The 17752-nt window shown below is 44.8% G+C and overlaps 1 protein-coding gene across 1 annotated transcript in view; it reads right to left on the bottom strand.

Annotated features, from left to right (window-relative positions):
- The window catches only part of nek11 (NIMA-related kinase 11), a 298330-nt gene that overhangs the window by 26103 nt on the left and 254475 nt on the right, over positions 1-17752 (bottom strand). The window contains exon 16 of the mRNA XM_087978482.1: positions 11494-11581. Within this exon, the coding sequence (XP_087834608.1) occupies positions 11494-11581 (88 nt within the window). The remainder of the gene's footprint in view (positions 1-11493; positions 11582-17752) is intronic.

The following is a 17752-nucleotide window of genomic DNA, read 5'->3' as shown; positions in this document are numbered from 1 at the left end:
ATCCCATTGGGGTTGAAGCATTGTGTATAGTGTAAACACATCCAATTTCTATTTTATCTTAGTTACTTACATTTTTATCAGTTTATAAAATTGTTATTTTACTCTATTAATACCTTATAAAATATTTACACTCATTTTAAAACATGTTGAGTTACTGTAGTTCTCTATTTTTAATTTTGGCTTGTTTTAACGGTATTTACTCTATAACAATAGCAGTGCACCTTTATATAGCACCTTGAACATAATAAAATGTCACAAGGCACTTGAAAGATGCTCGAAAAGCCATGTAAGGAAATATTAGGCAAGATGTCCAAATGCTTAGTCAAAGAAGTATGTATTGAGCAGTGCCTAAAAGGTGGAGGGTTTTATGGAGGGAATTCCAGAGTTTCGGAAGACTTTGTTGTCAGTGGCGAAACAATTATAAATTGGAGTTGCTCAAAAGGCCAGAATTGCAGCAATGTAGAGAATTTGGAAGATTCTACAGCTGATGAAAACAATGGAGACACAGAATTCAAATTTTCTAAATCACTACCCAAACAGTAAAGTCACCACAGTCCCACTCTCTCATTCGAGGCAGAGACAGCTGAAAGCACATTTAACCCGAGGGTTACCACGCATCAGATGAAGGGTGAGGCTGAGAAGTTGGGACCTTCATGGTAATCTCAGCCAGTATGAGAATCAAACCCATACTGTTGGTGTCATTCTACCTCACAAAGCAGCCATCCAGCCAAGTGAGCTAATCAAAAGATACTTAGCCAGAGATTAACAGGGTGACAGTTTCCGCTGAGAAGCACGGTGGAGTCAGTCTGTGAACTCAAAAGACTACCCCTGTAAAACTGGTGCTACCCAATCTGATTTACTCCACCATGCTTCAGAAACGGGGAGGGAGGGTGCACATTTTCCTGTTGTACCAGGAGTCAGCGCAGTGAAAGCAAGCCCGAGAGATTGTGTTCAAAAAACAGCCAAAGTGCTTTGTCAGATTTGTGATCCCGACAATGTGATACCCCCCTCCTTCCTCTGATACCCTGAACTCCAGGACTGCACCCACCACCCCAGACCCCCCCAACTACTGATGCCACCTTCCCCTCTCCCTCAACCCCCCCCAGTTCCATACCCATCACCCCTGCTCCATGTGGTTGACCCTCACATGACATGGCAAGGAATGTTTCCAGAGAATGAGGATCCATGAGGAGTGTAATACCACAGAAAGCACTTGAGGCCAAACATTGTCTGATTCAAGAAAGCTAAAATGATCAAAGGACGTGGAGGTGGGGAGAAGGAACAGGCTGTTGTGTTGGATGATCTGCCATCAATATATTGAATGCTGGAGCAGGCTTAAAGGGCAAATGACCTACTCCTGCTCCTATTTCTTATGTTTCTATGGTGTTTTTAATAGTCTCCCTCCCCAGTTCCCAATGTTTCCCTGATCCATAAACACTGCCCCCCCCCTTGAGTTACTCAATTTCCCTAAAACATGGGAGGGATATGGATATAAGTGGGAAGTCCAGAAAATGGGACCTATATGGCTGATAGCTTATTAAGATTGGAGGAAGAGAGGGGAATAATGGGAGATACCAAACTAATTCTACTGGGGGTAGGGTGGAACCAGAAGGGAGTGAGGGACAGAGGTTACAGAGATAGCAAGAAGAGATGGTATTGAGCTATTTTAAAGTTCAGAAGGAAACTATGATTGTGAGGAACCAAAGGCACAGGTAGGTCACAACATCCACAAGAGACTGAGACTAAATTACAGCAAGGACAATATGTCAATATCCTGAATGAATTGGATCGAAAACAGTTGAGCACTGTGCGATTAAGGAGTCAGAACTCTGAAGTGTAGAACTGTTGTCCATATTAACCACTGTCAGTTTAATATCTATTTCTTTTGTTGCAGCTGCATCCAAACACATCCATCATAACAGAGAACGTGCAAAGTAACTTCAATGCCTGAACAGGGGCTCTATATGATCATATCATCACAGAGCAATGACATTGAAAGATTTAAATCACAAAACTGAGGTTGAACATAACGTGATCTCCAATAGTCCCCCAACGAAGAAAAACATAAAGTGTAATATTTTTCACACACTCCCAAAGCACGGCACCAAGACAGAATTTCACCCTGAAGCAGGTTTGTGTTTAATTTTTGAATGGGGGAGAGGCCATAAGGCTCAGACAGATAAACTCTTGATGTGTCAGGAAATCAAGAGTTACGGGGAAAATGTGGGAAAGTGAACATGAGGAATGTCGGATCAGCCATTAACTCATTGAATGGTAGAGCAGATCTACTCCAGTTCCTATTTCTTATGGTAATAAGTAATGCAGGTCTCCAGACAGGTTCTTGATCAGTCAGGGAATCAAGGGTTACGGGGAAGATGCAGGAAAGTGGATGCGAGGAAATGCCCTATCAGCCATGATCCTATTGGATGGCGAAGCTGTTATCCTCAATAACAGTAAGTCAATACATGATGATTGGTACACAGTTACTAAAGATGCTTGAAAGTAGAAATAGTAACTGGCAGCTATCCAGCGCTTTCGCTTAAACTTCTTCACTGAATGCCTATTGTCTTTCCTACAGTTTGGAAAATGAGACTCATCATTGTGGCACCAATCATCAGCAAGGATCTAAAGATTTATTCACCCAGTATTTGGGCAGACTCATTCAGATGTTTGCTAGATTAATGGACGTGGGAGTATTTGTGGACAGTGGCCTTGTACTGTGACTATTACGTTACAGAGAGAAATTCACTTGCTAGACTATCCAAAAACAGTGTACCCCAAAAATCACTGATGGATTAATATACCCACTATAGAAATTTTGAATCGGGGAAAAAATCAGCTTTTAGTAATAAATGCAAATGGTCATAGACCTTAACAGCACAGAAGATGGTAACTTGGTTAATTGAGAGTGTGAGCAAATTAGCTTTCTTACAAGAGAAATCAAAAACTTATACCCCACTGCACCCCATAGCAAGGACAATTTTGACCCCTGTAGGTTAGATTAACTACAGCGTGGAAACAGGCCCTTTGGCCCAACACGTCCACACTGACCCTCCGAAGAGTAACCCACCCAGACCCATTCCCCTACCCTAACGCGATGGGACAATTTAGCATGGCCAACTCACCTGACCTGCACGTCTTTGGACTGTGGGAGGAAACCCGTGCAGACACAGGGAGAATGTGCAAACTCCACACAGACAGTCACCCAAGGTGGGAATTGAACCCAAGTCCTTGGCATGGTGAGGCAGCAGTGCTAACCACTGAGCCACTTATACATTGAAGAAAGGATATATTGACATTGGAGACAGTTGAAAGGCAATTACCTAGGCTCATTCCTGGGCTGAACACGTGGATTTATCAAGAACTGCTAAACCAGTTAGGCTTTTATCCCTCAGAGTTTCAGGAGAATGAAGGATAATCTTAATGAAACAAGATTCTGAGGGGACTTGGATGTTCAGAAGATGGGGGAATCTTAAACTAGGGCACATAGTTACAGAATAAAGGGACTCTCATTTAAAACGAAGATGGGAAAGAATTCCTTCTCCCACAGGGTCATGCGTGTTTGGAATTCTGTGCCGCACAGAGTAGATTGCTGAAAATATTCAAAGACGAGGTGGACAAAGAGCTGAAACAATGGGGAGTTGAGGGCTGAGCAGCTGGCACAAAAGAGGAGTTGAGGCTTGGGGTAGATCAGCCATGGCCTTACAGAATGGGGTGGGCGAGGACGGGCTTGAGGGGCTGAATGGTCTACCCATGTTCCTATTTCCTACGTTCTATCTTTACAGTAAATATTGATCTCACATTCCAAGTTTCACACCCCCCCTGGACAAAGGTATTGCTTTCTGTGACTACCTTTTTTTTTAGATTAGATTAGATTAGATTACTTACAGTGTGGAAACAGGCCCTTCGGCCCAACAAGTCCACACCGACCCGCCGAAGCGAAACCCACCCATACCCCTACATTTACCCCTTTAACCTAACACTACGGGCAATTTAGCATAGCCAATTCACCTGACCTGCACATCTTTGGACTGTGGGAGGAAACCGGAGCACCCGGAGGAAACCCACGCAGACACGGGGAGAATGTGCAAACTCCACACAGTCAGTCGCCTGAGTCGGGAATTGAACCCGGGTCTCTGGCGCTGTGAGGCAGCAGTGCTAACCACTGTGCCACCGTGCCGCCCACAATGAAATAACATGGGCCTGAATATTTTGAAGGTTTTTGCAAGGTGTTGTCCATATCAACAGCGGTCATATTTTGTGATTTCTTACAATGCCCCTGGGGTGGGGAATCCTTGGTATAGCGAATGTTAAGTAGACTGCTATTGAATTAATTTTGGATTAGTGGTGCTGGAAGAGCAGAGCAGTTCAGGCAGCATCCGAGGAGCAGCAAAATCGACATTTCGGGCAAGAGCCCTTCATCAGGAATAAAGGCAGAGAGCCTGAAGGGTGGAGAGATAAGCTAGAGGTGGGTGGGGGTGGGGAGAAAGTAGCATGGAGTACAATAGGTGAGTGGGGGAGGGGATGAAGGTGATAGGTCAGGGAGGAGGGTGGAGTGGATAGGTGGAAAAGGAGATAAGCAGGAAGGACAAGTCATGGGGACAGTGCTGAGCTGGAAGTTTGGAACTAGGGTGAGGTGGGGGAAGGGGAAATGAGGAAGCTGTTGAAGTCCACATTGATGCCCTGGGGTTGAAATGTTCCAAGGCGGAAGATGAGGCGTTCTTCCTCCAGGCGTCTGGTGGTGAGGGAGCAGCGGTGAAGGAGGTCCAGGACCTCCATGTCCTCAGCAGAGTGGGAGGGGGAGTTGAAATGTTGGGCCACAGGGCGGTGTGGTTGATTGGTGCGTGTGTCTCGGAGATGTTCCCTAAAGCGCTCTGCTAGGAGGCGTCCAGTCTCCCCAATGTAGAGGAGACCGCATCGGGAGCAATGGATGCAGTAAGTGATATTAGTGGATGTGCAGGTAAAACTTTGATGGATGTGGAAGGCTCCTTTAGGGCCTTGGATGGAGGTGAGGGAGGAGGTGTGGGCGCAGGTTTTGCAGTTCCTGCGGTGGCAGGGGAAGGTGCCAGGATGAGAGGGTGGGTTGTAGGGGGGCGTGGACCTGACCAGGTAGTCACGGAGGGAACGGTCTTTGCGGAAGGCGGAAAGGGGTGGGGACGGAAATATAACCCTGCTGATGGGGTCTTTTTGGAGGTGGCGGAAATGTCGGCGGATGATTTGGTTTATGCGAAGGTTGGTAGGGTGGAAGGTGAGCACCAGCGGCGTTCTGTCCTTGTAACGGTTGGAGGGGTGGGGTCTGAGGATGGAGGTGCGGGATGTGGACGAGATGGGTTGGAGGGCATCTTTAACCACGCGGGAAGGGAAATTGAGGTCTCTAAAGAAGGAGGCCATCTGGTGTGTTCTGTGGTGGAACTGGTCCTCTGGGAGCAGATACGGCAGAGGCGGAGGAATTGGGAATACGGGATGGCATTTTTGCAAGAGGTAGGATGGGAAGAGGTGTAATCCAGGTAGCTGTGGGAGTTGGTGGGTTTGTAAAAAATGTCAGTGTCAAGTCGGTCGTCATTAATGGAGATGGAGAGGTCCAGGAAGGGGAGGGAAGTGTCAGAGATGGTCCAGGTAAATTTAAGGTCAGGGTGGAATGTGTTGGTGAAGTTGATGAATTGCTCAACCTCCTCACGGGAGCATGAGGTGGTGCCAATGCAGTCAACAATGTAGCGGAGGAAGAGGTGGGGAGTGGTGCCGGTGTAATTACGGAAGATCAACTGTTCTACGTAGCCAACAAAGAGACAGGCATAGCTGGGGCCCATACGTGTGCCCATGGCTACCCTTTTGGTCTGGAGGAAGTGGGAGGATTTGAAGGAGAAATTGTTAAGGGTGAGGACCAGTTCGGCCAAATGAATGCGAGTGTCGGTGGAAGGGTACTGTTGGGGACGTTGGGAGAGGAAAAAATGGAGGGCTTGGAGGCCCTGGTCATGGCGGATTGAGGTGTAGAGGGATTGGATATCCATGGTGAAGATGAGGCGTTGGGGGCTGGGGAAACGGAAGTCTTGGAGGAGGTGGAGGGCATGGGTGGTGTCTCAAACTATGTGGGGAGTTCCTGGACTAGGGGGAATAGGACAGTGTCGAGGTAGGTAGAAATGAGTTCTGTGGGGCAGGAGCATGCTGAGACAATGGGTCGGCCAGGGTGGTCAGGCTTGTGGATCTTGGGAAGGAGGTAGAACCGGGCAGTGCGGGGTTCCCAGACTATGAGGTTGGAAGCTGTGGGTGGGAGATCTCCTGAGGTGATGAGGTTCTGTATGGTCTGGGAGATGATGGTTTGGTGATGGGGGGGGTGGGGTCATGATCGAGGGGGCGGTAGGAAGAGATGTCCTCGAGTTGGCGTTTGGCTTCAGTGGTGTAGAGGTCAGTGCTATTGAATTAAATTGAGCTCTCTGCACTTTAAAGGCATGGAATGTCTTGTTTAGCAGCTGCACTGGGAAGAATGTAACTATTGTCTTGGGCAGCTCGGCAGGTTAGTGGAAAGCTGCATTTCCCTGTGTACAATGCAGTTTTAAATCGCAGGTTCATGTGTGTCTGCCTCAACAGTAACAGATCGCAACTCACGTCTCCTGTAACAAAAATGGATGCATACCAACATTTAGCGCTAATCTCCCCTAACTGTATACAATTCTTTACTCATTCTTTTTCACTTGATAAAATATATTTAATTTGTGCCCTCTCCAATTCATATTGAACTATCTCCTCACTCGCAGACTCCTCTGAAAATTTAGTTAAAGCCCAATCTGCTCTCATCTCCATGAACTTGACTCTCTTTGCCAATAGCTCACATTTTCCTTTGACTCAGTATCCATTTACATTTGACGCTGAGCTCACACCGTACTCATTATATTGCGACAAAACTTACATTCTCAGAACGGTTGTTTGCCCACCCTCATTTTCCAAACTGAAATCAAGTTATACTTCACGTTTTGTTCATGGAATCACTAATTGATTACAGGGCAGAAGGATACAATCAGCCCTTCATATCTGAGACAAATAGTCTTTTGGTAGTGCAGAAAATGTGTAAAAAGAGACATTTTGTGAAAGCTTTTCAGTGTGCATTCATCAGTTCATTTCACAAGTATAGAAGCTCAAGGGAATATTTTGGTTCAAGTACAAATGTTGGTCATCTTCTTTGGGGTTTTTTCAATCATTTTTGTGGGATGTGGGCATGACTGGATGGGCCAACATTTATTGGTTGTTCCCTAGTTGCCCTCGAGAAGATGATGGTGAGTTGCCTTCTTGAACCACTGCAGCCCACCACAATGCCCTCGGGGAGGTTTTCCAGGATTTTGACCCAGCGACATTGAAGGAACACCAATATATTTCCAAGTCAGGGTGGTGAGTGGTTCCCAGGGAACCTGCAGGTGGTAGCATTCCCATGTATCTATAGTGCCCTTGCCCTTCTAAATGGAAGTGGTTGTGTGTTCAGAAGGTGCTGACTAAGGATCTTTGGTGAATTTCTGCAGTGCATCTTGTGGATGGTACACACTGCTACTACTGAGTGTCAGTTTTGGAGGGAGTGGATGCTTGTGGATGTGATGTTAGTCAAATGAGCTGCTTTGTCCTGGATAGTGTCAAGCTTTTTGAGTGCTGTTGGAAATGCGCCCATCCCAGCAAGCGGGGAGTATTCCATCACACTCCTGACTTGTGCCTTGTAGATGGTGGACAGGCTTTGGGGGAGGTCAGGGGTTACTCAGGAGGTGAGTTACTCACCTCAGTATTCATAGCCTCTGACCTGCTCTTGTTGGCACTGTGTTTCTGTGGCAAGTCCTGTTGAGTTTCTGGTCAATTCTCAACATAAGGATATTGATAGCGGGGGATTCAGAGATGATAAAACCCTCAAGGAGGAGTGGTTAGATTGTCTCTTGTTGGTGATGGTCATTACCTGGCATTTGTGGGCCAGGTTAGTTGTCCCTTTGTCAGCCCAAGCCTGGATATTATCCAGATGCAGTGGACTTGAATATGGCCTGCTTCAGTATTTGACGAGTGGTGAATGGTGCTGAAATCATCAGCAAACATTCTCTCTTCTGACCTTATGATGGAGGGAAGGTCATTGATGAAGCAGCTGAAGCTAGTTGGGCCCTGGGCACGACACTGAAGTACTCCTGCAGAGATGACTGACCTCCAGACAACCACAACCATCTTCCTTTGCGCCAGGTATGATTCCAACCATCAGAGAGTTTGCCCCCTGACTCCCATTGATTCCAGATTTGCTAGGGCTCCTTGATGGCTCATTCAATCGAATGTAGCCTTGATGTCGAGGGCTGTCACTCTCCCCTCCCTTCTGGAATTCAGCTCTGTTGTCCATGTGTGAACCAAGGCTGTAATGAGGTCAGGAGCTGAGTGGCCCTGGCAGAACCCAAACTGAGTGTCACTGAGCAGGTTATTGCTGAGCAGGTGCTGCTTGATAGCCCTGTCGATGACACCTTCCATCACTTTACTGATGATTGAGAGTAGACTGATGCGCCAGTAATTAACTGGTTTGGATTTGTCCTGCTTTTTATGTACAGGACATACCTGGGCAATTTTCCACATTGTTGGCTAGGTGCCAGTGTTGTCACTGTACTGGGACAGCTTGGCTAGGGGAGCGGCAATGTCTGGAACACCAAGCCTTCAGTACTATTGCCAGAATGTTGTCAGGGCCTGGAGCCTTTGCAGTATCCAATGTGTCCGTCCAACTGTTTCTTGATATCATGTGGTGTGAATCAAACTGACTGGTATCTGTGATGCTGGGGGATCACTGGAGGAAGCTGAAATGGATCATCCACTTAGCACTTCTGGCTGAAGATCATTACGAATGCTTCAGCCCTATCTTTTTCACTGATGTGCTTGGCTCTTCCATCACTGAGGATGTGGATATGGTCATTATTAGACTCTTTATTCCAGATTTTAAAAAACATATTGAGTTCAAATTTGAACTCAGGTCCACAGAACATGGACCTGGACCTGTGGGTGGCACGGTGGCACAGTGGTTAGCACTGCTGCCTCACAGCGCCAGAGACCAGGGTTCAATTCCTGCCTCAGGCGACTGACTGTGTGGAGTTTGCACATTCTGCCTGTGTCTGCGTGGGTTTCCTCTGGGTGCTCCGGTTTCCTCCCACAGACCAAAAATGTGCAGGTTAGGTGAATTGGCCATGCTAAATTGCCCGTAGTGTTAGGTGAATGGGGTAAATGTAGGGGAATGGATCTGGGTGGGTTGCGCTTCGGCGGGTCGGTGTGGACTTGTTGGGCCGAAGGGCCTGTTTCCACACTGTAAGTAATCTAATCTAATCTAAAAAAAACCGTTAGATGAGTTTCTGGATTAATAGTCTCAGAATAATACCAATAGGCCATCACCTCTTGTTAGGTTAATTGTCAATCCTCCCAACACACACTGAAGGTACGCAAAGTTAAAAATCATGCAATAGCAGGTTGTAGTCCAACAGGTTTATATGGAAGTACTAGCTTTCAAAGCATTGCACTTTCATCAGGCAGCGAAAGCTTGTACTTCTAAATAAACCTGTTGGACTATAACTTGATGTTGTGTGATTTTTAACTTTGTCCACCCAAGCCCAACACTGGCATCTCCAGTGTTGATAGGCAGTAAGAGTAGAGAAGATTCCTAGTTATCCAGATGATGGAAAAAGTGTTGGAGCCTCGATAATTACATCCATAGCTCAGGAATATACATACAAGTAAAATAAAATAGCATGCTGCTATAACAGCTCAGACTCCCTGAGTGAACTGAACACACCCACTCTTCTGCAGAATATTATCCCCAGCACGCAACCCCCAATCACATCTTCCCTTATCCATTAAAGTTCCTCCCTATGTAATCTGTCCTTAAATCACTACTCAAATATGAAGCAGACTGTCCTAATTTAAATGTTGCAAGTGAAATAAATTCCAGCAAAGAGGGGAACTGAATACTTCACAAGAGCAACTAATCAGAATGATCAGGCACCAAGAGATTTCAATACTCAGAATTTATGAAGCAATTTAAATTAACCTCATTGTAAGGCTCTTAAAATATAATTATTTCCCAGCTATGAGTCTTGGGTTTAGAGATTGTACTGTGGGTTGCAGTTCCACTCAGAGCTTTGGCATAAATTAAATAAATGAGGAAATATGGAAGAAGATAAATTTATCCCAGATCTCATGTGGCATAATAACCATTTGCTTGAAATATAAATTATACAAAAAAATGTATTAAAATCATTCCCTGGAATTAATTCTTAGTGACTTGGCACACCACGAGCATTCACTGTTCATCTTGAATTATTCTTCAGCGTATGATGAGTCTTCATCTTGACCCACTGCAGTTCTTGAGCAGAAGGAACTGCTAAGGTGTTGTTATGATGGGAGTCCCAGGACTTTGGCCCGGTGGAGGAGTGACCTGTCCACGATGGGTGGATGTGTGAAATGGAGAAGAACTTGGAGAGAATGGCAAACCCACACATCTGTCAGCATTTTCTCTCTGGGCGATGGTGGTCATGTACATGAGAAGCACTGCTGAAAAATCCCTGGTGAGTTGCCAAGGAGCATTCCATAGCTGTTGCAGCCTTCAGCAGTGGCTCTGTCACTGCTAGTCAATACAGAGCACAGAGGAAAAGTCGATCGAGGTGGGAGATTGCAAGACAGATGAACTAACTCCAAAAAGGTTGACAATCAACTGTCCAACCCTGAAATTATTTTCACCAGAAAGCAGTGGTGTGGGCAGGAGCCTCTTACCTGGCCAACACTACAACAGCTCAGTTTCCCGGTGGAGATGTGGTGGGGGTGGGAGTAGTGTGGGTGGTGGTGTGGTGTGGGGTGAAGGGGGTGGGGATGTTATGGGGAGTGAGGGTATTGGGGGCTGAGGATGGTGGAGATGCATTGAAGGAGAGAAGTTGGGTGGTTGAGAATAGTGTACACAAGGTGCATTCAAAACATGGTGAAGCAGGTTAATTGCAAAATGTACAAACCCTTCCACAGTGTCTTTGGTGAGTAGTGAGGTCAGGAAAGCCAGGCATAACGCACCCTGGAAGCTACAGCCTCTGGGCTTGAGTCTCTTGACCTGCTCTAGAAGAATGAGCCACAGAAGCAGACACAAGCATGTACTTTGTCTGCATCAAGTGACTTTCAGTGTAAGAAGTCTGCCGATGCAAACAGCAATAATGGAAGCAACTGAACGATGCATGTAGACTCTCAGATAAAAATAATTCACTTTGAGACCATGTAAAATATCTGTTCGCATGCACAATACCTGTTCACATATGCAATACACGTTCACATGTACATTACCTGTTCACATGCACAATACCTGTTCACATGTACAATACCTGTTCACATGTACAATACATGTTCGTATGCAGAATATCTTGTAGCATGTTTGAAATTACATCTATCCAATATCCACATGATCAACCAAAACATTCAGATCACATAACAGCTTCCTAATAGTTGGAACACAGAAAAGCCCACAGCACTTACTCTCTCAGATGGTTGATCCTGGTCTCTGCCATGGTGTGGTTCATAGCTGTCTGTCCCTGGGACAATGCTGGAATGATAGTGTCATTATCTGTAATCAACACAGAGACACATTGTGATGTCCACCTTGCTCACTGCAAAGCCCATTGAAGGCAAGAACAACATTGTGTGAGATCCAGATGCTCCAATTTCCCATTATATAATTCTTTAAAGATACTTCTGCTCAAACTATCGTGATGATTTCCAGTTACAACAAATTGTGAATGGAACATTGTCACTACAAGAAGAAGCAAAACTTTATTAAATAATTTCTCTCTATGAGTTTCATTAAATTTCTCTTAAGATGGCATATGGGATGTTTGCCTTTATTAGAATATAAGAGCAGGAAAGTTACACCAGATATAAAGTTGTGATAGTCTGATCAGACCATAGGCTTCTCTCTCGTTAGGGAGAGACAATTGGTGCTACAGAAAAGGTTAACAGGATGATGCCAGGTTTGGAAGGCATTAGGAGGGACTGGACAAACTTGTTGTGTTTTCATTTGGATGTCGGAGGCTGAGGTGCAATCTGATAGAAGTTTATAAAATTATGAAAGGCAAGGATACAATGGATAGTCAGAGTCTTGTATCCAGAGTAGAAATGTCAGTGACTAGGGGACCCCATAACTTTAAGGTGAAAGGGGTAAAGTTTAAAGGAGATGTGGGAGGCAAAGTTTTTACATAGAAGGTGGTAAGTACCTGGATTGCACTGCCAGAATAAGATACAATAGTGAGGTTTAAGAGTCACCTTGATAAATATATGAATAGGCAGGGAACAGACTGTGAGGAGAAAGTGAGGTCTGCAGATGCTGGAGATCAGAGCTGGAAATGTGTTGCTGGAAAAGCGCAGCAGGTCAGGCAGCATCCAGGGAACAGGATTATGCCCGAAACGTCGATTCTCCTGTTCCCTGGATGCTGCCTGACCTGCTGCGCTTTTCCAGCAACACATTTCCAGGGAACAGACTGTGCAGAGGCAGAAGGTGTCGGTTAGGTGGGCTTCAGATTGGTTTCACAGAGTGGCACCAATTGAGGGCCGAAGGGCCTGTACTGTGCTGTAATGTTCTAAGGTTTTTTTGGTTTCGAAGGCATTATGTGTTGGCCCAGTATTGATTGGGCAAAGGGCCTGTTCCTGTGCTGTATTGTTTTTTGTTCGGGTACAGTCTGAATATTACCAAACAACGGCTGGACTATTCGCTCGCTAAATAACTATTGTCTTGTTTAAGATTCTTACTATTTTCCACCCTGCTGCTTGGCATCTTGCAACTGTGGTCATGATGTGCTAAGAGCTATGGACTTCATTAAGAACAATGACTTGCATTCATATAGCATCCTTACTGTTGCAAAACATCACCCAGTGCCTCATAGGAAGTTATCACGCATTGTTACTTCCTGGCTGACTGACAGAAGGTGCAAACTGAGTCACACAAAAGCTACTATTTTTTGTATGGTTCACCCAACCTGTCCTGATTAGTTATAATCCTTTGTTCATCCCAGTATTTACAGTCCGCCCAACCCCCACCCATGCAATCTCTAGAGAGAATCCAAAACTTGAGAGGGAACCAAGACTGATTTCAGAAAAAGCAAAGTCTGAGAAATTCCCTCCTGACTTTCTCCACCAATTCAAACTAATCGAAGAGACCTCAGAAAGGATAAAGTTCAACCAAGATAGGAAGACTGGAATGGCTGTAGGTCAAATTATCCAACAAAGACAATTTCTTAAACAACAATCTGATGATTTATAAATTCCTTAAATTATTTTAGACTCTTATACCTCCTCTTTCATAAAGGTTCCCTCATATCATAGAGTGACTGTATCACAAATGTAGGCCATTCGGCCCAATGAGTCTACACTCTGCTGGCTGGGTCAAATTCCTGGCACTTCCTCCCTAAGAACAAATTGGATGTAACTACTGTAATAACTCACTGGAGTAGAGTGCTCAGTACTGAACCTGACTATTCCTGGAATCTTCACAAATGTTAAAGATTTTATAAGTTAATAGAAAGCACGGACTAGATTTCTGCACTGAACAACAAGTACTATTTATTACAACTATTTTAACTATAGCTACAAGTAAACCATTATAAACTGTTAGCATATAACACTACTAAATAAAATTCTAATCCCCTTATAAATTCTCCCTTGTAAACACACAGACAGGGAAAATAGGTGATTGGGCAGAGGGGATAAACTAGAAAGATGGTTCAGTAGTCTTTGTCCCCAGGTTCTGTAGTTAAGAAGATCTTTCTGCCTGCCAACATATTGCTTTAATTGCCTTTCTCTGGATGCATCTACTCAGTGGTAAGAGTCCAAGAGTGGCAGAGACACTCATAAATAGTCTCTGACCATTCCGTTAAAAGTCACAGCACACAGCTGTTGCGGGAAAGGCAAACAGGTTTCCTTCAGGAGCTTTAGATGGCGGAGAACAGAGAAACCGCTCCTGAGCTTGAGAAGAACTGAATATATTTCTCTCCGTAACTTGTTCCTATTTCCAAGCTGTTAAGTGTCCTGAGAACTAATCACACAGTTCTTGGCAGATAAGAGGTCTCTATCATCAAAAACTGGTCACTAGTCCATAGACCAATCAATTTTTTGACAACGACAAGAACTGTATCAGAACAGCCACCCTGTTCCAAATTATCTGCGACTCTAACTCCAATTCCTGCATATCCAAACAGTCGCTTATCAAGATCTGCAATAGCTGTCAGATTAATTGCTTTCAAAACATGCAGGACATTTTCAAATATTGGTTTTAATACAGCTCTCCCTCATTGCAGTCCAAGGATTTTTTTCCAAAAAAGCACAAAATAAAAAGGGACAGTCCTTGCACTCCATTACACTGCAGCAGTTCAAGCAGGCAGTTCATCACCTTCTCCAGGAAAATTGTGAATGGCCAATCAATGGGCCTAGCCTGAAAAATCTAGGTCCTGTAAATGAATAAAAGAATAAAGTCCTACTCTTTCACTCTTTTCTATAGCCCTGAAAATGTTTTTATGTTCCTTTTGAAAGCTGTGATTGAATCTCCGTACAACATTCCCTGAGGTAGTGTCTCCCCCACCCTTACTGCTCACTCTCTGGAAAATGTTTGCTCATTGCTGCTTTTGATTCTTTTGCCTTTGGTCAGAACTCCCTTCAGTGAAGAGAAAGGTTTCTCCCCATTAACTTGCTCAGAATCGTTTATGTGTTTTAAACCATCTCTACTCCAAGTGGGACAGAGTCAGCTATCTGCACCACTGACATCCTCATCCCCACTAGGAATCAGAGAATCCCTACAGTGTGGAAGCAGGCCACTCGATCCATCGAGTCCAAACCAACCCCCTATTTTATGCCTGTAGCACTGCATTTCCCACAGCTAATCCACCCTAATCTGCACATCTTTGAGCTCTGGGAGGAAACCCATGCCGACACTGGGAGAACTTGCAAACTCCACACATGAATCTTTCATGTACCCTTTCTTTGTATCCCTCCTAAAGTGTGGGGCCTAGAATTAGCCACACCAGCTCCAGTTGAGACTGAACCAACATTTTAAAAAACCTCACCACAATTCCCTTGCTGTGGCACTCTCAGTCTGGATTTACAAAGTTAAAAATCACACAACACCAGGTTATAATCCAACAGGTTTATTTGGAAGCACTAGCTTTCGGAGTGCTGCTGCTTCATCAGCTCACAACCATCTGATGAAGGATCAGCGTTCCTAAAGCTAGTGCTTCCAAATAAACCTGTTGGATTATAACCTGGTGTTGTGTGATTTTTGACTTTGTACACCCCAGTCCAACACCGGCATCTCCAAATCATGGATTGACAAAGGTAGACTTTCATACACATTCCCAAGCACTTTCTCATCCTTCCCCACAGACTTTGATGATTGGTGCAAAAATACCCCAAGGTCCCCATGCATGCAGGTACAGTGGGCGGGGAAGAAGGCAAATTGTATGTTGGCGTTCATAGTGAAAGGATTCCAGTACAGAAGCAGGAATGTCTGCAATTGTACAGGGGCCTTGATGAGACCACAACTGGAGTATCATGCACAGTTTTTGTCTCCTTATCTGAGGAAGGATGTTCTGGCGATGGAGGGAGTGCAATGAAGGTTTACCGAATCGATTCCGGGGATGACAGACACGTCATGTAAAGAGACATTGGCCCAGCTAGGACTATATTCACTGGAGTTTAGAAGAATGAGGGGTATCTCATCGAAAGTTATGAAATTCTAACAGGACCAGACAGAGTAAAAGCAGCAAGGATGTTCCTGATGACCAGAGAGTCCAGAACAAGGGATCGCACTGGGCCATTTCGGACTGAGATGAGGAGAAATTTCTTCACCCAGACAGTGGGGAGTCTGTGGAATTCTCTGCTACAGAAAGCGGTTGAGGCCAAAATATGAAATATTTTCAGGAAGGAATTAGATCTCATTGTTAGGGTTAAAGGGACCAAAGGATAGGGGGAGAAAGCAGGAACAGGGTTCTGAGTGGTTGATCAGCCATGATCATATTGAAAGCCTTAAAGAAGGCTTGAGGGGCCAAATGGGGTACTCCTGCTCCTACTTTATATGTTTCTATATCCCTTAAATTTTGAAAGGGCTAGATAGGGTGTGCGCAGAAAGGATCTTTCTCCTTGAGGACATTTCTCCTTGAGGAGGAATTTCTTCACTAAGGGGGGAGTGAATCTTTGGAATGTTCTATCCTGGAGGGATGAGGAAGCTCAGTCATTGAAGGTGTTGAGTACAGAAATGAACAGATTTCTATTTACTAATGAGATCATTGGTTATGGGGATAGGATGGAGAAGCGGTCTTGATGATCAGCCATGGTCTAATTGATTGGTTATGCAGGTTCTAAGGGTTGAATGGCCTACTCTTGGCACTTCACCTGACAAAGGAGCAGTGCTCTGAAAGCTTGTGATTTCGAATAAGAGTTTAGATCAGAGTGGTGCTGGAAAAGCACAGCAGGTCAGGCAGCATCCGAGGAGCAGGAAAATCGATGTTTTGGGCAAAAGCCCTTCATCTGTGATTTCAAATAAGCCTGTTGGATTATAAGCTGGTGTCATGTGATTTCTGACCTTGGCCTACTCTTGCTCCCAAGTTTCTATGTTCCTCCACTCCCTGTTGAATTGTTGTCTTTATTTTATATTGTACGGCTTCGTAGTTCCTACAAAATGAATCACTTCACATTTCTATGCATTAATTTTTGCCTGGCAAGTGTCCACCCATTTTAGCAATCTATCACGGTGGTTCAGTGGTTAGCACTGCTGCCTCACAGCACCAGGATCCCAGGTTGAATTCCAGCCTTGTGTGACTATCTGTGTGGAGTTTGCACATTCTCCCCGTGTCTGTGTGGGTTTCCTCCCACAGTCCAATGATGTGCAGGACAGGTGAATTTGCCATGCTAAATTGCCCATAATGTTAGGTGTATTAGTCAGAGGGGGTGGGTTGCTCTTCGGAGGGTCGGTGTGGACTGGTTGGGCCGAAGGGCCTGTTTCCATGCTGTAGGGAATTTAATCTATCACTATCCTCTAACAGTTTGCAATACCCCAAGGAGACTGGTATGAACCAGATAAGGATTAATCGTCCTATAATGCACTGGATGATAAATTTTGTTCCAGCCTAAATCCAATTTCAAATCCTGATAGGATAAGACAGAAGTCATTTCATTCTGAACAATGTTGGTACTGATTGATATGAATAATCAGAAACTTTGCAATCAGCATCAGTTCTACAGCACATTCTGGTTACAGTAAGGCTGGAGTGCAGTAATTGAAGTGAAGTTGTTTTCAAATTCAGACAATTAATGTATCTGCAATTGTAACTATAGATTTTTTTTTACATAATCAACCTGTTCAGAGATATCATTGCTCACCTCTTCAGTGGTTGGGATTTGTACCTGGGCCTCCTGGTCCAGGTATAGTGACACTACCACTGCAACCCAAGAGCATTTGGAGCATCAGAGGCAGAGGGGTGGCCTTACAGAAGTTTATAAAATCATGTGGGGCACAGAAAGGGTGAATTGTCAAGGTCTTTTCCCTTGGGTAGGGGAGTCCAAATCAAGACGGTATAGGTTTTGAGTGAGAGGGGAACGATTTAAAAGGGACTTAAAGGGCTACCTTTTCATGCAGAGGGTGCTGTGTGTAGGGAATGAGCTGCCAGAGGAGATAAAGGACACTGGTATAATTACATCATTGAAAAGGCATCTGGATGGGCATATGAAGAGGAAGGGTTTGGAGGGATATGGGTCA

The sequence above is a fragment of the Chiloscyllium plagiosum genome, unplaced genomic scaffold (genome assembly GCF_037043375.1).
Source record: "Chiloscyllium plagiosum isolate Xiang-an unplaced genomic scaffold, Cpla_swu_hap1 HiC_scaffold_34, whole genome shotgun sequence".
Taxonomy (NCBI): domain Eukaryota; kingdom Metazoa; phylum Chordata; class Chondrichthyes; order Orectolobiformes; family Hemiscylliidae; genus Chiloscyllium; species Chiloscyllium plagiosum.
This window is presented reverse-complemented; position numbering and strand designations above follow the sequence as displayed.